The 18,320-nt window shown below is 43.3% G+C and overlaps 1 protein-coding gene and 1 non-coding gene across 2 annotated transcripts in view; one reads left to right on the top strand and one right to left on the bottom strand.

Annotated features, from left to right (window-relative positions):
* Smg6 (SMG6 nonsense mediated mRNA decay factor) overlaps positions 1 to 18,320 on the bottom strand; it is a 236,533-nt gene that overhangs the window by 208,472 nt on the left and 9,741 nt on the right. Inside the window, exons 5-8 of the mRNA XM_051157931.1 lie at positions 16,038 to 16,144; positions 15,705 to 15,783; positions 6,002 to 6,112; positions 5,474 to 5,686 (exon numbers count right to left, since the gene is read on the bottom strand). Of these exons, the coding sequence (XP_051013888.1) occupies positions 5,474 to 5,686; positions 6,002 to 6,112; positions 15,705 to 15,783; positions 16,038 to 16,144 (510 nt within the window). The remainder of the gene's footprint in view (positions 1 to 5,473; positions 5,687 to 6,001; positions 6,113 to 15,704; positions 15,784 to 16,037; positions 16,145 to 18,320) is intronic.
* LOC127200869 (U6 spliceosomal RNA) lies at positions 14,553 to 14,655 on the top strand. Its single transcript, XR_007832093.1, has one exon. It is a non-coding gene; the product is annotated as a U6 spliceosomal RNA (small nuclear RNA).

Genomic DNA, 18,320 nt, shown 5'->3' with positions numbered 1-18,320 from the left:
GCTACACAGAGAAACTCTGTCTCAAAAAAAAAAAAACACACAACAAAACAAGACAAAAAACACAAAGCTGGGCATGGTAGCACACGCCTTTGATCCCAGCACTCAGGAGGCAGAGGCAGGCAGATCTCTGTGAGTTCGAGGCCAGGCTGGTCTACAGAGGGAATTCAGGACAACCAGGGCTCTGTATAACAGAGAAACCCTGTCTCAAAAAACAAACAAATAAATTGGTTGTGGTGGCCCACATCTGTAGCACTGTAGTGCCAGTACTTGGGAGGTAGAGGCAGGGAAGGATCAGAAGTTCAAGGTTGAGCCGGCAAGGTAGCTCAGTGGGTAAAGCTGCTTGCTGCCAAGCCTGACAACATGAGTTAAATTCCTGTGACCTACATAAGGGAAGAGGAGAACAGACTCATAGAGGTTGTTCTCCAACCTGGTGCTTACAAGTTACTTACTGCACAAATAAATAAATGTTTTTTTTAAAAAAAGCCAATGTGGTGGTACATATCTGCAATCCTAGCACTAATACTGATTTAGGAAACAGAGGCAGGAGAATGCCTGGAAGATTGAGGAATGGTTATCCTGAAGTGCAGGGGCAGAACAGAATGAGAGAGACTGCCTCAACAAGAAGAGCTTGAAGACCAGCTCTTAGAAGATGACGTATGACTTCCACTAGCTAGCCATGGCATGAGTATACACACAGAGGCAAGTGAGATGGCTCAGTTGCTTGCCACTAACCCAAATTCAGTTCCAGGCCCCACACTGTAAAAGCAAAGAACTGACTCCCACTGGTTCTCTTCTGACCACACATGCACATGCACTATGGCACATGCATACTCTAAATAAGTGTAAAAAGGTTAAAAATTTTAGAAATGGGCAAGAAAGATAGTTCAATGGTTAACTGCACTTGCTATGCAAGCATGAAAACCATATACAACTCAGGTGTGATCGCACACATGCCTATAACCTTTGCACGGAGGGGGACAGAGACAGGAAGCTAACTGGAGTTTACTGCCCATCAGCCCAGATGAATAACATGAGCTCAGGTTCAACAAGAGACTCCACCACAATGGAACAAGGTAGAGTGTGCTAGAAAGACATCTGACACCCTTCTCAACCTTCTGGGTGTGCTGGGGTACAAGCGTGTATCATAACACACACACACACACACACACACACACACACACACACACCTCTAATAAAGTAATAGAATCAGTAACAGCTTACTTGCTGAAAACGTATTTGCTGAGACATACATTATAAAACCAGAGTTGCATAACTATTACTTTTTTCAGTGGTGGAACTCAGCTTAAAATCAGCAATTATGTATGTAGGTAAGCAAGCATCCTACCTCTAAGCCTCATGTCCAGCCGCAACTTCTAACGTAAAGAGAGTTCTACAAAAGATTAGTTGTATCTGTGTAAGAGATATTCCCCAATGGTGAGGCCAGCATAATAGAAAGTCACAAAATTTTTTTTTAAACTGTCTTTTGTTTTCACTTTAAAAATATTTGAGGGCGGGTTGGAGAGATGGCTCAGAAATTAAGACCACAGCCTGCTTTTCTCAAGGCCCTGAGTTCAATTCCCAGCAACCATACGGTGGCTCACAACCATCTACAATGTGATCTGATGCCCTCTTCTGTCATGTAGGCGTTACATGCAGGCAGAACACTATACATAATAAATAAATAAATAAGTCTTTAAAAAAAATAAATACTTGAGGGCCTGTGGGATGCTTGTCAAGTAAAGGCATTTGCTGTGCAGGCCTGACTACCTGAGTTTGATCCCTGGAATCCACCTAAGACTGGGGAGAAAGAGAAAACTGAACTGACTCCACAAATCTGTCCTGACTGCCACTTGAGGGCCATGGTTTGTGGAACCACACATATCACGCAGATACTTATACATACAATAATAAAAAATGAAAAATTAAACAGCACAGTCCTACCCAAAAAGACAACATATTTAGTTAAACAGACGTCCAGTTTGGGCTGTAATATCCAAAGCAGCAAAAGCAGCAGTGAGGGATTCTAACAGCAGAAACCAAAACATGTTACTCGGCACACACTAATAGGGAGCCCCGGTACACCACAGTACACAAGAAGGGAGCGCTGTCGTTATCAACGACTACTTTCCAAGTCATCCACAAAACAGCTACAGAATAGGAAGGAAAAGAAACAGGAAGATAAATGGAATTTAAAACTAAACCCAAAAGAATTGGGCCTCGGGGCTGGAGAGATGGCTCAGTGGTTAAGAGCACTGCCTGCTCTTTGAAAGGACCCGGGTTCAATTCCTAGCACCCACATGGCAGCTCACAACTGTCTGTAACTCCAAGATCTGGCATCCTCACACCAACACACATAAATTAAAATTAAATAAAAATATTTTAAAAAAAAAAAGAAAAAAAAAAAAAAAAAGAATTGGGCCTCGTAGCTCATACCTGTAATTTGATACCCAGAAGGCAGAGGCAGGAGAATTGTCATGACTTAGAGGGCACGGGGCTACAGTATGGGATGCTATCTCAAAAATAATAAACAAACAAAAAAACAAACAGACACGGTGTTGCACTTGGGAGGTAGATGCAGGAAGGCTGAGTTCAGGGTCATCCTCGGCTACACATTGAGATCAAGGCCAGCCTGAGCTACAGGAGACCATCCCAACAACAAAACCTAGGAAGTTATCCTTTCCCACCATTTTAAACTGATTCTTACGAGAAAACTATGCTTCCAACCAGGTAAGGTGGCACACGCCTTCAATCCCAGCACTCAGGAGGCAGAGGCAGGCGGATCGCTGTGGGTTCGAGGCCAGAGTGGTCTACAGAGAGTTCCAAGACAGCCAGGGCTACACGGAGAAACCTTGGCTCAAAAAACCAAAAAAAAAAAAAAAAAAAAGTAAACCATGTTTCCAACTTCAAGAAAATAAGCTTTTTCCTCCTGTGTGCCTACAAAACCTGTATGTTGCTGGGTGTGGTGGTGCACGCCTTTAATCCCAGCACTCAGGAGGCAGAGGCAGGCGGATTGCTGTGAGTTCGAGGCCAGTCTAGTCTACAAAGTGAGTCCAGGACAGCTAGGGCTACACAGAGAGACCATGTCTCAAAAAACAAAAACAAACAAAAGAAACCCCTGCATCATGTTTACCTGTATCCACAGATGAGCCCCACGCGTGCCCCTTCCCTAGTTATAAGACAGGTTCTTTGTCTCCTGCCCAGCCACTGTCCTCCCCTATCCTCCAGATCGTGTGTCCTTCTCAGACTGTTCAAGGATCATCTTTCTTAGTTCTTCAACTTATTTCATCCTGGTGTTTTTTTCTACTTTTACATGTGTGTGTATGTGGTGTGTATATGTGTGTATGCATGAGGGCACGTGAGCATGTAGGTGTATGTGCGTGTGGAAGCCTGATGTTGGTTGGTGTCCAAAATCATCCTCAATTATTCTTCTAACCTATTCAATAAAGCAGAGTTTCTCAAATCAAACCCAGAGCTTGTCAATATAGCTAGTTTTGATAGCCAGCTTGTTCTGGGTTTCTCAAGACTCCATTTTCCAAGGCTGGAACTGTACATGGGCTGGCGTGCCCACCTCGCATTCACCTGTATTATGGGAATTCCAACCCTAGTCCTAACACTTACAGAGCAGGTGGTTTGACCACTGCTCCATCCCCTCAGTCTTGGCTTTGGTTTTTGGTTGTTTGTTTGTTTGTTTGTTTTTGGGGGGGGGGGGTAGTTTAAGACAGGGTTTCTCAATGTAGCCTTGGCTGACCTGGACTCACTTTGTAGACCAGGCTGGCCTCGAACTCACAGAGATCCGCCTGCCTCTGCCTCCCAAACGCTGGGATTAAAGGCATGCGCCACCACCGCCCAGCTGCCCATTCAGTTTTTAAACCAGAAACCTAGGTGCTGTTCTGACTACTACTTCTCTCTGAGCTCCCCATGTCTAATCAAGCCCTTTGGATTCATCTCTTTCCCATCTCTGAAACCATTTATTGGTTCAGATCCTTCTACAACTAACTTGAATTCCTCTCACTGAACCATGAACCAGGCTCTTACATTTTTCTCCATGTTCTTTTTCCCTAACCTCAGGAATCTGCACATGGCTTGTCCATTTGCTTAGAATGTACTTTATCATTCTCCTTGCCTTCCGCTTCTAGTCAATCTCTTTTTTTTTTTTTTTTTTTTTTTTTTTTTTTTGGTTTTCCGAGACAGGCTTTCTCTGTGTAGCCCTGGCTGTCCTGGACTTGCTTTGTAGACCAGGCTGGCCTTGAACTCACAGCAATCCACCTGCCTCTGCCTCCCAAGTGCTGGGATTAAAGGCGTGCGCCACCACCAGCCGGCTTTCTATTCATTCTTAACACTTCACTGACCACTGACTACTGTGCAACCAGAAAATCAGTAACAAACCCCTAAACAAAGTTCATTACACTTCATTACCTTCTCACTCGTTAGAATGCTTCCTTGAAAACAAAGAGAAATACTATGTTCTGAATCTTTAGTTTGGCACACTCTAAGCTGTAAGAGATTACCTCATAAAAGGCTTGGGGACGGTGAGATGGCTGAGTGGTTAGGAAAGGACCCTGGGGGGGCTAGAGAGATGGCTCAGTGGTTAAGAGCACTGACTGCTCTTGCAGAGGTCCTGAGTTCAATTCCCAGCACCACATGGTGGCTCACAACCATCTATAATGTGATTGGATGTATACTGTATACATAATAAATAAAATTAAAAAAAAAAAAAGGATCCAGATTCAGTTCTCATTACCCATACTGTGGCTCAAAAACCTCTTTCCTTCCAGGTCCAGGGGATCTGACCTCATCTGACTTCCACTGGCACCCAAGTCTCATGTAGTACACATATATAATGCAAGCAAAACATTTGTGCAGAAAAACAAACAAATCCAAAAATAAATGAACAATAAATGGCTGATCACAAAACAGACTAACAACCTACCCATGATGCTTTAGTTCATACTCCAAACAGAAGGCCAACCAGGTTAAAAGCATTAAGTACAAAATCTCAGCGAATCCTCATACATACTGGTGATGTCCAACTCAAAGCAGGAAAACAATTTCTAATTCTACACTTCCTAAATTCTACAGTGCCACATAGTGGTGAGTGAGGGAAGCACATGCTAAATATAAAGGGAGTGTGTTCAGAAGCAAGGAGGCATGAGGGAACCTAGAGTTGGTAGGTCCTATTCTCCAGAGTAAGTGGGAGGTGCCAAGCAAGCACAGGGGCTCACCCCTATATGCCCAGCATTTGAGCAACTGAGGTAGGAGGGCTGTGAGGAGTTAGAGGCCAGTCTGGGCCACATAGTAAGTTCCAGGCCAGCCTGGTACACGGAATGAGCTTCTTTTCTTTGTAAATAAATAGGTAAATGTCTTAAAGCTGAGAACCGTCTATGCCTCAGCCCCAGGCTGCAGAGCTGTACAGCCTGAGGCAGCCAGACTTCCTGAGCTAGACTGGCTCACTACATCGCTCTCAGGAACTTACATCACTGGGACTCAGGCTGCCAAGACCATTCTCCTGCTCAGAATCCTTCCCCGACTCAGTGCCCTGGGAGGACCGAGAATGAGATGGATGAATCCAGATCTCCAGGCGAGTAGTGTCATCCCCAACGTGCCGGAAAGTAGACTTCCTTCTTTTACGCCACTGGTCAGGACTCAGGTCCGACTCCTCGTGCTGCTTCTTTTCCATCTGCTCAGCCTACACAACGGACACACAAGCTCAGATCCCCAAGTTCAGCAAACGACAAAGTCCTCACACCTATGCTTTTGTCTAAGGACTGGTGCAGGACCGCAGTGGCCATCTGTGCTGACTCTGGGAACTGACGCTGTGATGCAGGCACACCCCAAAAGCCCGGCAAGCTGCCCTGAAGACCCACGTCAATGTCTGCTCTTCACAGAGGCTAACCGATGAGCCGTGAGTGAAGCCCAGCGGGCATGTGTGAACATGGTTTCAGTCATCTCACACGCTTCGCAGAGGAGGCAGTGGGTCTACTCTGCCTGCATTCTTACTCACCTTTCGTTTAGTCTCTTCAAATAAACTCATAAGACTCTCCTTGGCAGTCAGGATAGGGTTGCTCGCTGCTAAACTGCGCATATAGTAATAGACAGCATCAAGCTTCCTCCTCTGTGGAAAGAAGCAGACATTTGGCCAACTGACTTCCTTTTTTCTCCTTTAACAATAAGGTACTGGCAACTGAACTCAGGGAATTGCACACGTGAGGCACTACCACTGAGCTACAACCCAGACTTTTTACAAAGTTTACTTCGAGGGAAAGGCTCACTAAGCTACCCACTCTGGCCTTGAGTTTCTATAATCCAAGCAGGCCTTGAACTTGTAATTCTCCTGAGGTCTTAGCTTCCTCTCCCCAGTAGCTGGATTATACCACCTGGCCAAGCTCAGCTTTCTTTGTGACACCATACACCACAGCTGATTCAAGAAACCCTGTTATCTCTCCCGTCCTGTCCCTCCAACTGTACAGACTCCAAGAAAGAAAACCAGAATGAGATCCATTTGGAAAGCCAAGGTGATCACTGCAGAGAGTTTTTGGCCAGCATGGTTCTCTTATCTTACAAGCAGATGCACCCTAAGAACCAAATATTCAGAGGGGAAGAACAAAGAACTCTCTTAAAATATAAACAGCAAGTATGTTTTGTTTTTAGAGACTGTCCAGCCTACTACTATTACTCAGAATGCTATAACGAAATCCTCAATACAATTAGGAGCTAGACAGACCCAGATTCAAACACTAACACATCAGGATTTGACTGAGACTTTGGAAAAGCTCCTAACAATCCTCCTAAGATTCCCACATCTTCCTTTTTTTGTTTGTTTTGTTTTAAGATTTATTTATTTATTAAGTATACAGTGTTTGGCCTACATGTACACCTGCAGGCCAGAAGGCACCAGATCACATTATAGATGGTTGTGAGCCACCATGTGGTTGCTGGGAATTGAACTCAAGACCTCTGGAAGAGCAGGCAGTGCTCTTAATCTCTAAGCCATCTCTCCAGCCCCCTTGTTTTTTTGTTTTTTTAAAGACAGGGTCTCACTAGGTAGTCCTGGCTGGCGTAGAAATCACTAGTACAACAGGTTGGCCTTGAATTCAGAAATCGGCCTGCCTTTACCTCCTGAGTCTGGGATTAAAGACAAGAGCCAACATACCCAACCTAAAAAATGCTATTATATGTACTTATTAGGGTGAGAAGCACGCATAAACCACAAGTGCATGCCTCCACATATGTGTGCAGTCAATCTTCAGGAGTCAGTTCTGTCCTTTCACCATGTGGGCCCCAAGGATTGACTTCAGGTAGTCAGGCTTGGGAGAGAGCACTACTATGACCTGCGGAGCCACTTTGCTGGTCCATCCTCACCTTTAATATAGGAATAATAGCATCCTTGAATAGATGCTGCCTCTAAGTCTATAGGTTTAGAGGCAATATCTACTATCTATGATGTCCCTGGATCTATCCGAGTTAGCTGGTGACAAAGCTATAATATATAAATGCAGGTTTATTGGAAGCAGCACAGGAAGGGGAAGAGAAGGAAGAGGGCACGCTGGGGGTTGGAGGAAGAAGGGAAGGAGAGGGCAGGGAGGTAGGGCAAGGGCAAGGGCAGCAGGGGTGGGAAAGGGAGGCAAATGGGGTGGGGGCTACTGAACCCAAAATGTCTGGTTTATATTGTGAGTCTCTAGGAGAGGGGAAGCTCTGTCCCTAGGTACAGGGCAGGGCACGCCAGCTACGCCCTGCAGCAGGACCTAACATCCTTGAGCTTAGTGGTACTTAATGAGACCAGTTGTTTACAGTTTTTTAAAAATTAATAGGTATATTGAATATTCTATGAACCTTATTGAATAAATATAACAAATTAGTGTTTTGGCCTATTTTATAACTATAGGCAATAGAATAAAGGAACCTGTCAGGCATGGTGGAACATGTGTTTAATCCCAGCAGAAGCAAGTGGATCTCTGTGAATTGAGGCCAACCTAGCCTACACAACAAATCCCAGAACATCCCAGAGCTATGTAGAGAGAACATGTCTCTAAAAACATCAAAAAAGTAAAGGAAGCTGAGCATAGTAGCATGAACCTATAATCCCAGCAACTCTAGATACCAACAGGACGGGAGGATTGTTTGAGCCCAGGTGTTGAAGGCTGGCCTGGCGCCATAACCAGACCACGTATACACCAGAGAAAAGGCAATGGGAACGGCTCCGAGAGTAGCTCAGGACATAGTTTCTAGTTTGCTACTTCCCGGGAGGGAGGGAGGGAGGGAGAGAGGGAGGGAGACTGCAGAAGGCAGGCAGGTAGGCTGACAACAGAAGCACAAAGCAGACTATCAGACTATCTGGAGGTCTCTCCTACTTCATAGACACTCTCACCATTCCCCACTAATGTCTCAAAGCATTTTTTTTAAATGTTCTCTCGGCATCTACTCTTTCATCAAAACTTTTTTTTGTTTTTGTTTTTATAGACAGGGTTTCTCTGTGTAGCCTTGGCTGTCCTGGATGCACTTTGTAGACCAGGCTGGCCTTAAACTCAAGATCCACCTGCCTAGTGCTGAGATTAAAGGCATGGTGGCCTTCTTCAAAACACTTATCTAGTATTTACTCTAGCATGGTTACTGGCCCAGGTTTAAAGGGCAAGTGTCTGAGTTTAAATTCGGTTCTGCATTTATTAGATATGGTTTACTAAGTAACGTTTCCTTATTTGCAAATTGCTAATATTTGCACACACATGGCTATGGTAAAAATTCAATTCCATAATTCATACATAAGCATATCTAGCACAACATCTGAAACACCATTGTATTCAGTAGCTTTTTCTTTTTTTCTGAGACACGGTTTCTCTGTGTAGCCTTGGCTGTCCTGGAACTCTCTCTGTAGAACAATCTGGCCTTAAACTCAGAACTCAAAGATCCACCTGCCTCTGCCTCCTGCGTGCTGGAATTAAAGGTGCACTACCACACCCAGCTTCAGGAGCTATTTTTAGTATTGCCCCAATTCAAACGAATCTCTGCTTATACCAACTCACTTGATTTGAAACTTTTATTTACTCTACTTATCATATTTAAACTTGTTTGTTTGTTTGTTTGTTTTTTGAGAAAGGGTTTCTCTGTGTAACAGCCCTGGCTGTCCTGGAACTCTCTTTGTAGAGCAGGCTGGCCTCGAACTCAGAGATTTGCCTGCCTCTGCTTCCCAAGTGCTGGGATTAAAGGTGTGCACCACCATACCTGGCATATTTAAACATTTTTAAGATTGAGAGCTACACATAAAACCCTGTCTCAAAAAGCAAAACAAAACAAACACACACAAAAAAGCTATCATTGTGCCATATTTATTACTTTATTTTCTTTTGTTATGTCTGTACATGTGTGTTGGAGAAGGGTAACGTATATGAGTGCAGCAACAGCGAAGGGCAGAAGAGGATGTCAGCTCCTCTGGGACTGAAGTAACAGCAGGTTATAAACCACCAGATGTGGTACTGAGAACCAACCTTGATCTACAAAATCTCTTACACTCTAGGCTAGCGGCTCTCAGCCTGTGGGCTGTAACCGCTCTGGGGGCTGCACAGTCTTTTCATAGGGGTCACACATCAGACATCCTGCATATCAGGTATTTACATCACAATTCGTAACAGTAGCAAGATGACACTTATGAAGTAGCTACAAAAACGATCTTAGGGCTGGAGAGATGGCTCAGTGGTTCCGAGTACCAACTGCCCTTCCAGAGGCCCTGAGTTCAATTCCCAGCAACCACATGGTGGCTCACAGCCATCTATAATGTGATCTGATGCCCTCTTGTGGCCTGCAGGTGTACATGCAGGCAGAACATTGTATACATAATAAATACATAAATAAATAGTTTTTAAAAATGATTTTATAGTTGGGGGTCACCACAGCATGAGGAAATGTATTAAAAAAGGTTGCAGCATTAGGAAGGTTAAGAACCCCTGCTCTAGACCATCTCTCCTGCCTCTTATCACATATATCTGAATTGGCAGGGGCTTTTTAAGTTTAACACAAAATAATAGTGTATCTAACAATTAATGAAGTATGTTTTAGGGAAGAAAACCATACTATGTATTTCATCACTCACAGCACCCTGAAAAGACTACACACAAGCATGTTTTCAATCCCTGAAATTCACTGACTGACTAATTGGAGGAGACAGAAAAGCTGGAAACAAAGATAGACAATAAAGATGTGAAAGAGACGAAGAAAAAATTCAAAGGGAGCCTGCAAAAGAAAAATACAATTCTGCCAGAATGGCAAACCCCATGGAGAAAATGTGGCAACACTGTTTGAGCAACAATCTGAAAAGGGAGTGAAGGACACAATTTCTTTATCAACAGTGTCAAGAAAAATAATCGTTTAGCAATAACTTGAATCAAGAAAGCCTAATACTTTTTTTTTAAAGATTTATTTATTTATTATGCATACAGTGCTCTGCCTGCATGTACACCTGCAGGCCAGAAGAGGGCATCAGATCACATTATAGATGGTTGTGAGCCACCATGTGGTTGCTGGGAATTGAACTCATGACCTCTGGAAGAGCAGCCAGTGCTCTTAACCTATGAGCCATGTCTCTAGCCCAAAAGCCTAATACTTATACTCTAAAGAAAACTACAGAACAGTGCTAAACAAAATTAAAGACCTAAATAAACAAGAGACATCTTGTGAGGTCATTTGAGGATGAAAGCACTTCCCAAAGAAGCTACAAGCTTATTACTTAATCAAAATGTAATTACTGCCCCAGTGGAAATACAAATTAAATGCAAATACAAAAAAACCAATCCTAAAATTCATAGAAATTCTCAGGGACCCCACACAGTGAAAACAATCTTGAAAGAGAGAACAGCTGGAAGGCTAACATTTTTCACATTTTTAGAAGAAACCTAAAACTCCTAAGAGTTGTGGTACTAGCATAAAGCAGACATTGACCATATATTAGCTGGTTTTTAATCTATGTTAAGACCCTTGTAATCTTAGTACCTGGGGTAAGAGACAAAAGGAAAAACATTCAAAATCATCCTCAGTTAAATGGTAGTTCCAGGCCAACTGGGCTATCATGAGGCCCTGTCTCAAATGCTGCCCTGACTACAAAAAGTGTTAACATCACTCTAAGGACAACAGGAATGTAGTTCTGTACTAGAGCATCTGTGCCAGGCCCTGGAAGGACACTGTGATGGTTAATCTTGACTGTCAACTGACAGGATTTGTAATACCCTAATACATACACCTCTGGTTAGGTCTGTGAGGGTGCTTCCAGCAATGCTCAACTGACCCAGCCTGCATGCGGTGGCACCCGTGGAAGGGGGAAAGTGTCCCTAACTGAATGTAGAGAGGAAGGCAACCAAGTAGCAACATTCACCCCGCTCTGCCCTGACTGTGGCGCACTGTGAGCAGCTCCTGCCACATCTTCCCTGAGCTACCCCCTCAGACTGTGAGTCAAAATAAGCCTCCCCTCTTCAGTTGCTCCCTGCTATGTCTAATACCTAGAACGTTTGAAGAGCTCAAACAACTCAAGAAAAAAGGTAACTCAATTTTTAATGTTGTGGTTTATGTATATGGGTGTTTTGCCGGTATACATGACTGTGGACCATGTGTGTGCCTGGCATACACATGCCATAAAAAGGCTTGGGGGGGGAGGCTTCAGATCCTTTGGAACTGTAGTTACAGATGGCTATGAGCTGCCATATGGGTGCTGGGAATTGAATACAGGTCCTGTGGAAAAGCAGCTAGTGCTCTTAACCACTGAGCCATCTCTCCAGCCTAATAAATCAACCTGAAAATGACAAATGATTTCAATAGACATTTCTCTAATGATATGTAAGTGGCCAAAAAGCATATAAAAATGTTTAAAGGATTAGGTATACATGATTCCACGGGAGAATGCTTTCCTGGCATATATAAGGCCTTCCCTAAGGATTAATATACAGTCAACAGTTGATGGGGATTTTTTTTCCCACTAGCCACTTTTAAGATACCTATGCTCTTATAAACAACCTTAAAGAAGCTCAGTGTGCCAGGAGTGGCGGCACCCACCTTTAATCCCAGCACTTAGGAGCCAGAGCCAGGCAGACTACAGTGAGTTCGAGGTCAGGCTGGTTTACAAAGCAAGTCCAGGACAGGACAGCCAGGACAGAGAAACCCTGTTTCAAGAAAAAAGAAAAAGAAAGAAAGAAAAGAAAAAAGAAACTCGATGTATCACAAAAACAAAAAACAAAAATAACTTATGAAAATAGAAAAGGAGCTAGTTGAAAAGGGGAACCAACAAACAAAAAGGGTTGGGCATAAAGGCTCACAGCCATAACCACAAGCACCTCAGAAGCAGAACTGCCTCAAAACCAGGTGCGCCTAGGCGACAAAGGGAGTTCAAGGCCAGTCTGAGCTCAGAATGAGTCCAGAACATCCAAGACTACAGAGAGAAGCCTGTCTCGAAGAAAAAAAACCCAAAGAATAGAAACTGTCAAGCATCCATCCCAGAGGCTGGGAATAGAGCTTAGTTGATAGTATGCTTATGTATCATGCATAAAGCTCTGGATTTGATCTCTAGCACCAGATATAAATGGACATGGAGCCAGGCAGTGGTGGCGCACACCTTTAATCCCAGCACTTAGGAAGCAAGGGCAGGTGGATCTCTGTAAGTTCGAGGCCAGCCTGGTCTACAAAGCACGTTCCAGGACAGCCAAGGCTAACACAAAGAAAACGTGTCTCAGGAAAAAAAAAAAAAAGTGAGGAACGCAATACCATATGCCTGTAATTAGAGGGGTGGGGGAAGTAGAGACATAAGATCAGATTTAGTGTCATCCTCAGCTGTACAACAAGTTCAAGGCCAGCCTGGGCTATGTGAAACCCTATCTCACTACAATTAAAAAAACAAAAACAAAAGCAAGAGCCTGGTACAGTGGCACATGGTTTGCAATCCCAGCACTTGATGGACTTAGGCAAGGATTGGCAACCTGAGCAATACAGCTAAATCCTGTCGAGAAAAGAAAAAGGAAAAATATTTAATAAAAATTTTTGAAAAAGAAAAGGAAAACAGAAAATTAGGCAGAAAAGGAGGAGAAAGGAGGGAAAGACTGACTTTTCTCTTTCTGATAATCACATAATCAGAAGTAAAACAATATTCTTATTCTGCTTCTTTTTCCTAATACTTTAGTACCTACCACTGCCCCACCTAACCCCCATCTTGTCCTCTTCCTGAAGTTTCCTGCCTAGAATCCTCTTAGCTCCCAAGGTCCATTTCTCCTGATTAGAACCACATTCGAAGGAAGCTAATAAAATCTAGAGAGGCATGATCAAGTGCTTACTGTGTGTCTGCTAGGCAACCACTTTACATGAAAAGTTAGGGATGCCAAGAGATCTGGGCTGGCAGGACTTAGTGGCTCAGAATTTAATCTCAGCATTGGGGAGGCAGAGGCAGAGTCTGTGAGTCTGAAGCCAGCCTGGTATATTGAGTTCCAGGCCAGCCAAACCTACTCAATGAGACTGTCTCAAAAAAGTTATCTGGGGAAAGAAACAAGATCTGGATGCTGAGGGCTGGGTGAGGTCCTAAGGGAAGGAGGTGAGTGTTCTTATCTTCTTTCTAGAACAGCTTAGGGAAAGAAAAGGAACCAAGGTTAAAATGAGAGTAACAAGCTCTTGTTTGTCTGGAGACAACAGTCCTTTGGGAAATTAAATGCAGTGAAGTGGAGGTATGGACCAAGTTAACAAAAGTGTGGGATCCCTGACAACTCCCCTCAAAGTAAAGGAAGCAGGGTCTGGAGAGACAGCTCAGTGCATAAAGACACTGCCACCAATCCTAAGGGCCCATGTTCGAAACTGTGAACCCACATGGCAATAGGACAGAATCTACCCTTCAAGTTGTCCTGTCATCTTCATATTCAAACAGTGGTGCACACTCACACACATGCACACACACACATGTACACACAACAACAAATAATACATGTAAATTAAAAAAATAAAACAACAAAATAAGTTTGAGATTTAAAGACTGAAAGGGCTGCTATTCTTTGGAGTACAGGGACCAGAAGAAATTAATCTCAAGGAGTTGACAATATCAAAATTGTATTTTAAAGGACTAGAGAGATCAGTCATCAATTAAGAGCACTAGCTACTTTTGCAGAGTACCCAAGTTTCGATTCCCAGCACCCACATGGCAGCTCACAAGAGTTTCTAACTGAAGTCCAAGAACATCTAACATCCTCTTCTGGCCTCTAAGGCTGTACAAAGGCAAAATACTCACACATGTACATATATGTGATAAAAAATGAAAAGTAAATCCCTATTTTAAGAGAGAGACGATAGTACATGCCTTTCAACTCAGTGTCTGAGAGGAACACAACTTCAAGGTCAGCCTGGGCTACAAAATAAGACTGTTTAAAACTAAATCCAGTGCAGGGCTGTGCTGGGACATGATTTTAATCCCAGCACTTAGGAGGCACAGGCAGGCAAATCTCTGTGAGTTTAAGGCTAGCATGGTCTACAGAGTGAGTTCTAAGATAGCCAACGTTACACAGTAAAACCTGTCTTGAAAAAAAAAAACCAATCAATCAATCAATCCATTTTGGTAACACATATATTAAAATTGAAACAACACAGAAAAGATTAGCATGTTCCCTTCACAAGGACAATTTTTTAAAAAAACAAAAGAATAAAATAAAGCTGAGCATTGCAGCGCACACCTTTAATCCCAGCACTCGGGAGGCAGAGGCAAGTGGATCTCTGTGAGTTCAAGGCCAGCCTGGTCTACAAAGTGAGTCCAGGGCATCCAGGGCTACACAGAAAACACTGTCTCAAAACAACGACAACAACAACAAAAAAAAAAAAAACGGGGCTAGAGAGGTGGCTCAGAGGTTAAGAGCACTGACTGCTCTTCCAAAGGTCCTGAGTTCAATCCCCAGCAACTACATGGTGGCTCACAACCATCTATAATGTGATCTGGTGCCCTCTTCTGGCCTGCAGGAGTACATGTAGGCAGAGCACTGTATACTTAATAATAAATAAATCTTTGAAAAACAGATAAACATGTGAATAAATTCTGAAGCCATTGAGAGGCTCAGTATATAAAGTGCTTGCTGCAAAGGCTGCCCATTTAAGTACAATCCCTGCGACCTTCATGGTAAGATAGAATCAACTCTCAAAGTCTTCTCACCTCTACATGCATACCTTCACACATTTAATGAGTCAATTTAATACACTTAATAAAACATGAATGTAATAATACAATGTGTGGTGTGGTAGAACATGCCTCTAATCTCAGCACGTGGGAGGCTGAAGCAAAGACGACAAGTCTGAAGCCTGGGCTATATAGTGAAACAAAACTCTAGCTCAAAAAATAAAGTCGAGCGTGGTGGCGCACGCCTTTAATCCCAGCACTCGAGAGGCAGAGGCAGGCGGATCGCTGTGAGTTTGAGGCCAGCCTGGTCTACAAAGTGAGTCCAGGATGGCCAAGGCTACACAGAGAAACCCTGTCTTGAAAAACCAAAAAAAAAAAAAAAAAAACCAAAAAAACTGCCAGGTGGGCAGCGGTGGTGCACGCCTTTAATCCCAGCACTCGGGAGGCAGAGGCAGGTGGATCGCCGTGAGTTCAAGGCCAGCCTGGTCTACAGAGTGAGTTCAGGACAGCCAAGGCTACACAGAGAAACCCTGTCTCGAAAAACCAAAAAAGAAACTGCCTAGGAAACAGCTCCCCTATTCATGGAATTTCTTACCGTATACACTGCCAGCAAAGCCAACTGGTTATAGGGGCGCCCATTCTTGGGAGCAATATGCTGGGCCTTCAGGTACCAACTAGAATAGAAAACAGAATGAAATGCTAACTACTATCAACTCTTTCCCAGTCCATCCTCATAGCCCTTCTACTGAGGTCACAGACGTGAAAGTTAACTAGATATAGCCCTTGAGTGGCCAATTCTCCATTAACGGGACCAATTAAGGACACCTGTAGGGCATCGCATATGGGACGCAGCTCTATTGGCTGGATGCCTTACAGAGATTCACTTAATACAGGGAAGACAGCTAATGAGCTGAGAGGTGAAAAGTACCTGCGTGCCTTCCCATAGTTTGCTGTATCATTGGCTTGCTCCCGGTACCTAGAGATATCTCCTTGGCAAATCATACAGCGTTGAGCACTGATCAAGGCATATTTTACCTACAGAAGAGACAACTGTTAGTAGAGCACCCCAAAAACACAATTCAATACCAGAAGAAATGGGTAGACTTAAATGACAGAGTGACAAGGTAAAACACAGACCTCGTAAAAGTCAAGCTTTCACCCTGACCTTGAGCATTAAAAAAAGAGGCAACAACATCATATAAACAAAACAGAATAGAGAGTGGTAATTCCTACTTTGAGGCCCAGGCAAATGGAACAATGCATTCTGAAACTAGAAGTTGTGTAATCTCAAGAAAGCTTTTAGAGGAGCTGGGGAGATGGCTCAGAGGTTAAGAACACTGGCTGCTCTTCCAAAGGTCCTGAGTTCAATTCTCAGCAACTACATGGTGGCTCACAACCATCTATAATGTGATCTAAGGCCCTCTTCTGGCAGAACGCCATATATGTAATAAATAAACAAATCTTTAAAAAAAAAAGAAAGAAAGAAAGAAAGAAAGCTTTTAGAATGCCTGGACTTAGGTTTCCTCATCTGTGTTTAAAAATACATATTCAGGGACTGGGAAGCAGCTCAGTTGCTAAAAGCATCTGTTGGTCTTGTCTAAGACCAGGGTTCAGTTCTCAGAACCCCACATGATGACTCACTGCCATTTGTAACTCCAGTTCCAGGCAATCTGACACCCTGTGTTGACCTCAGTGGGTATCAGGTACACACATGTATGCAGGCAAAACACTTATACACATAAAATAAATAAAACTGAAACCAATTTTTATAATACATATTCTAAGGGCTAGAGAGATGGGTAATAGGTAAAATACCTGCTGCACAAACATGAGGGCCTGACTCTGGATTCCCCATGTGCCTGTTTGTAGGGCGTATGGGGGAAGCCAGAGGATTGCTGGGACTTGCTGGCCAGTCAGTCTAGCCAAAGTGGTGAGCGCCACACGGGCCAGGCCCATCTCTGTGTGCCTGCATCCAACTGCAATGGCCTGTGCATGTCAAGCAGGTGGAGGCACTTAGTGCTGACTGACCTGATTAAGGTGGATGACAAGAAACTAGGGGAGGAAAAAATAAATAAATAAATAAATAAATAAATAAAAAAGAAACTAGGGGAGGGATAAAGCTCTGTAAAACCATGGAGAGGGGAAGCCAGGAACAGTGGTTGGTTGCAGTTGCATAGTGGCTAAGGACTATGGCAAAGAAGCTCAGGCCAAGGATGTTACCGAGGAATACTTCAAAAGCACGAAATGAATAAATAAAAACTTTGACTCAAAAGAAAATAGTAAAAATCAAAGCAAAAGATCAGGCATATAATAGTCACTCTGGAGACGAGGCAGGCAGATCTTGCCTTCAAGGCCAGCCAGTACCACACAGTCAATTCCAGGGTATCTGGCCTACACATCAAGAGTCTAGCTCAAAAAGAGTAAAAACCACAAAACTTGGGACAGGGCACACCACAAACTTGTTTGTGAGACAAGGTTTCTGTGTAGCCCTGGCTTTCCTAGAACTCTCTATGTAGACCAGGCTGGCCTCAAACTCAAGAGAGGCACCTGTCTCTGCCTCCTAAATGCTAGGATTAAAGGTATGTACCACTACCATGCAGCTAAGACACACACTTTTAATCCTAGCACTTGGAAGGCAGAAGGCAAAAGAATGTTAGAAGTTCAAGGCTAGCCTGGTCTATATATTGAGTTTTAGGCCAGCTGAGGCTACTTAACAAAACTGTTTTAATAAAAATAAAAATAAAATCTGAACAAAAGCTTCTCTTGACCTTAAATGTCTAGCTATCCCTTCTCTTTGCCTCACAGACACAGTCCTATAAGCATGACCTACACTGTGCCTAACCTAACAGCATAATCCATCTCCTGCCCTTTCAACAAAAGTATCTCCTAGGGACAGGAATACTCTAGCTACTGCCCGATCTGTTGCCTTTTACAGTGTTCTCAATAATTAGCTTTTTTCTATTCTGATCTAAAAAAACAAAACTCTTGATAAGGTCGTTTGATCCAATGGACAATTTTTATTATATTTGTGTGTGTGTGTGCGCGCATGTTTGGAAAATAGAGAACTTCCCTAAATCAGTTTTGCTTCCACCATGTAGGTCACAGGGTTCAAACACAGGTCTTTAGCCTTGCCTTTACCCATTAAATCCATCTTCCCAGCCTCAATGGACACAGTTGTAAAATAATCTTGATATCTGAAAACTCTTTAAAT

Source organism: Acomys russatus, chromosome 16 (genome assembly GCF_903995435.1).
Source record: "Acomys russatus chromosome 16, mAcoRus1.1, whole genome shotgun sequence".
In the NCBI taxonomy this organism is placed as follows: Eukaryota; Metazoa; Chordata; class Mammalia; order Rodentia; family Muridae; genus Acomys; species Acomys russatus.
The sequence above is the reverse complement of the archived record's forward strand: the minus strand, read 5'-3'. Positions and strand labels throughout refer to the sequence as shown.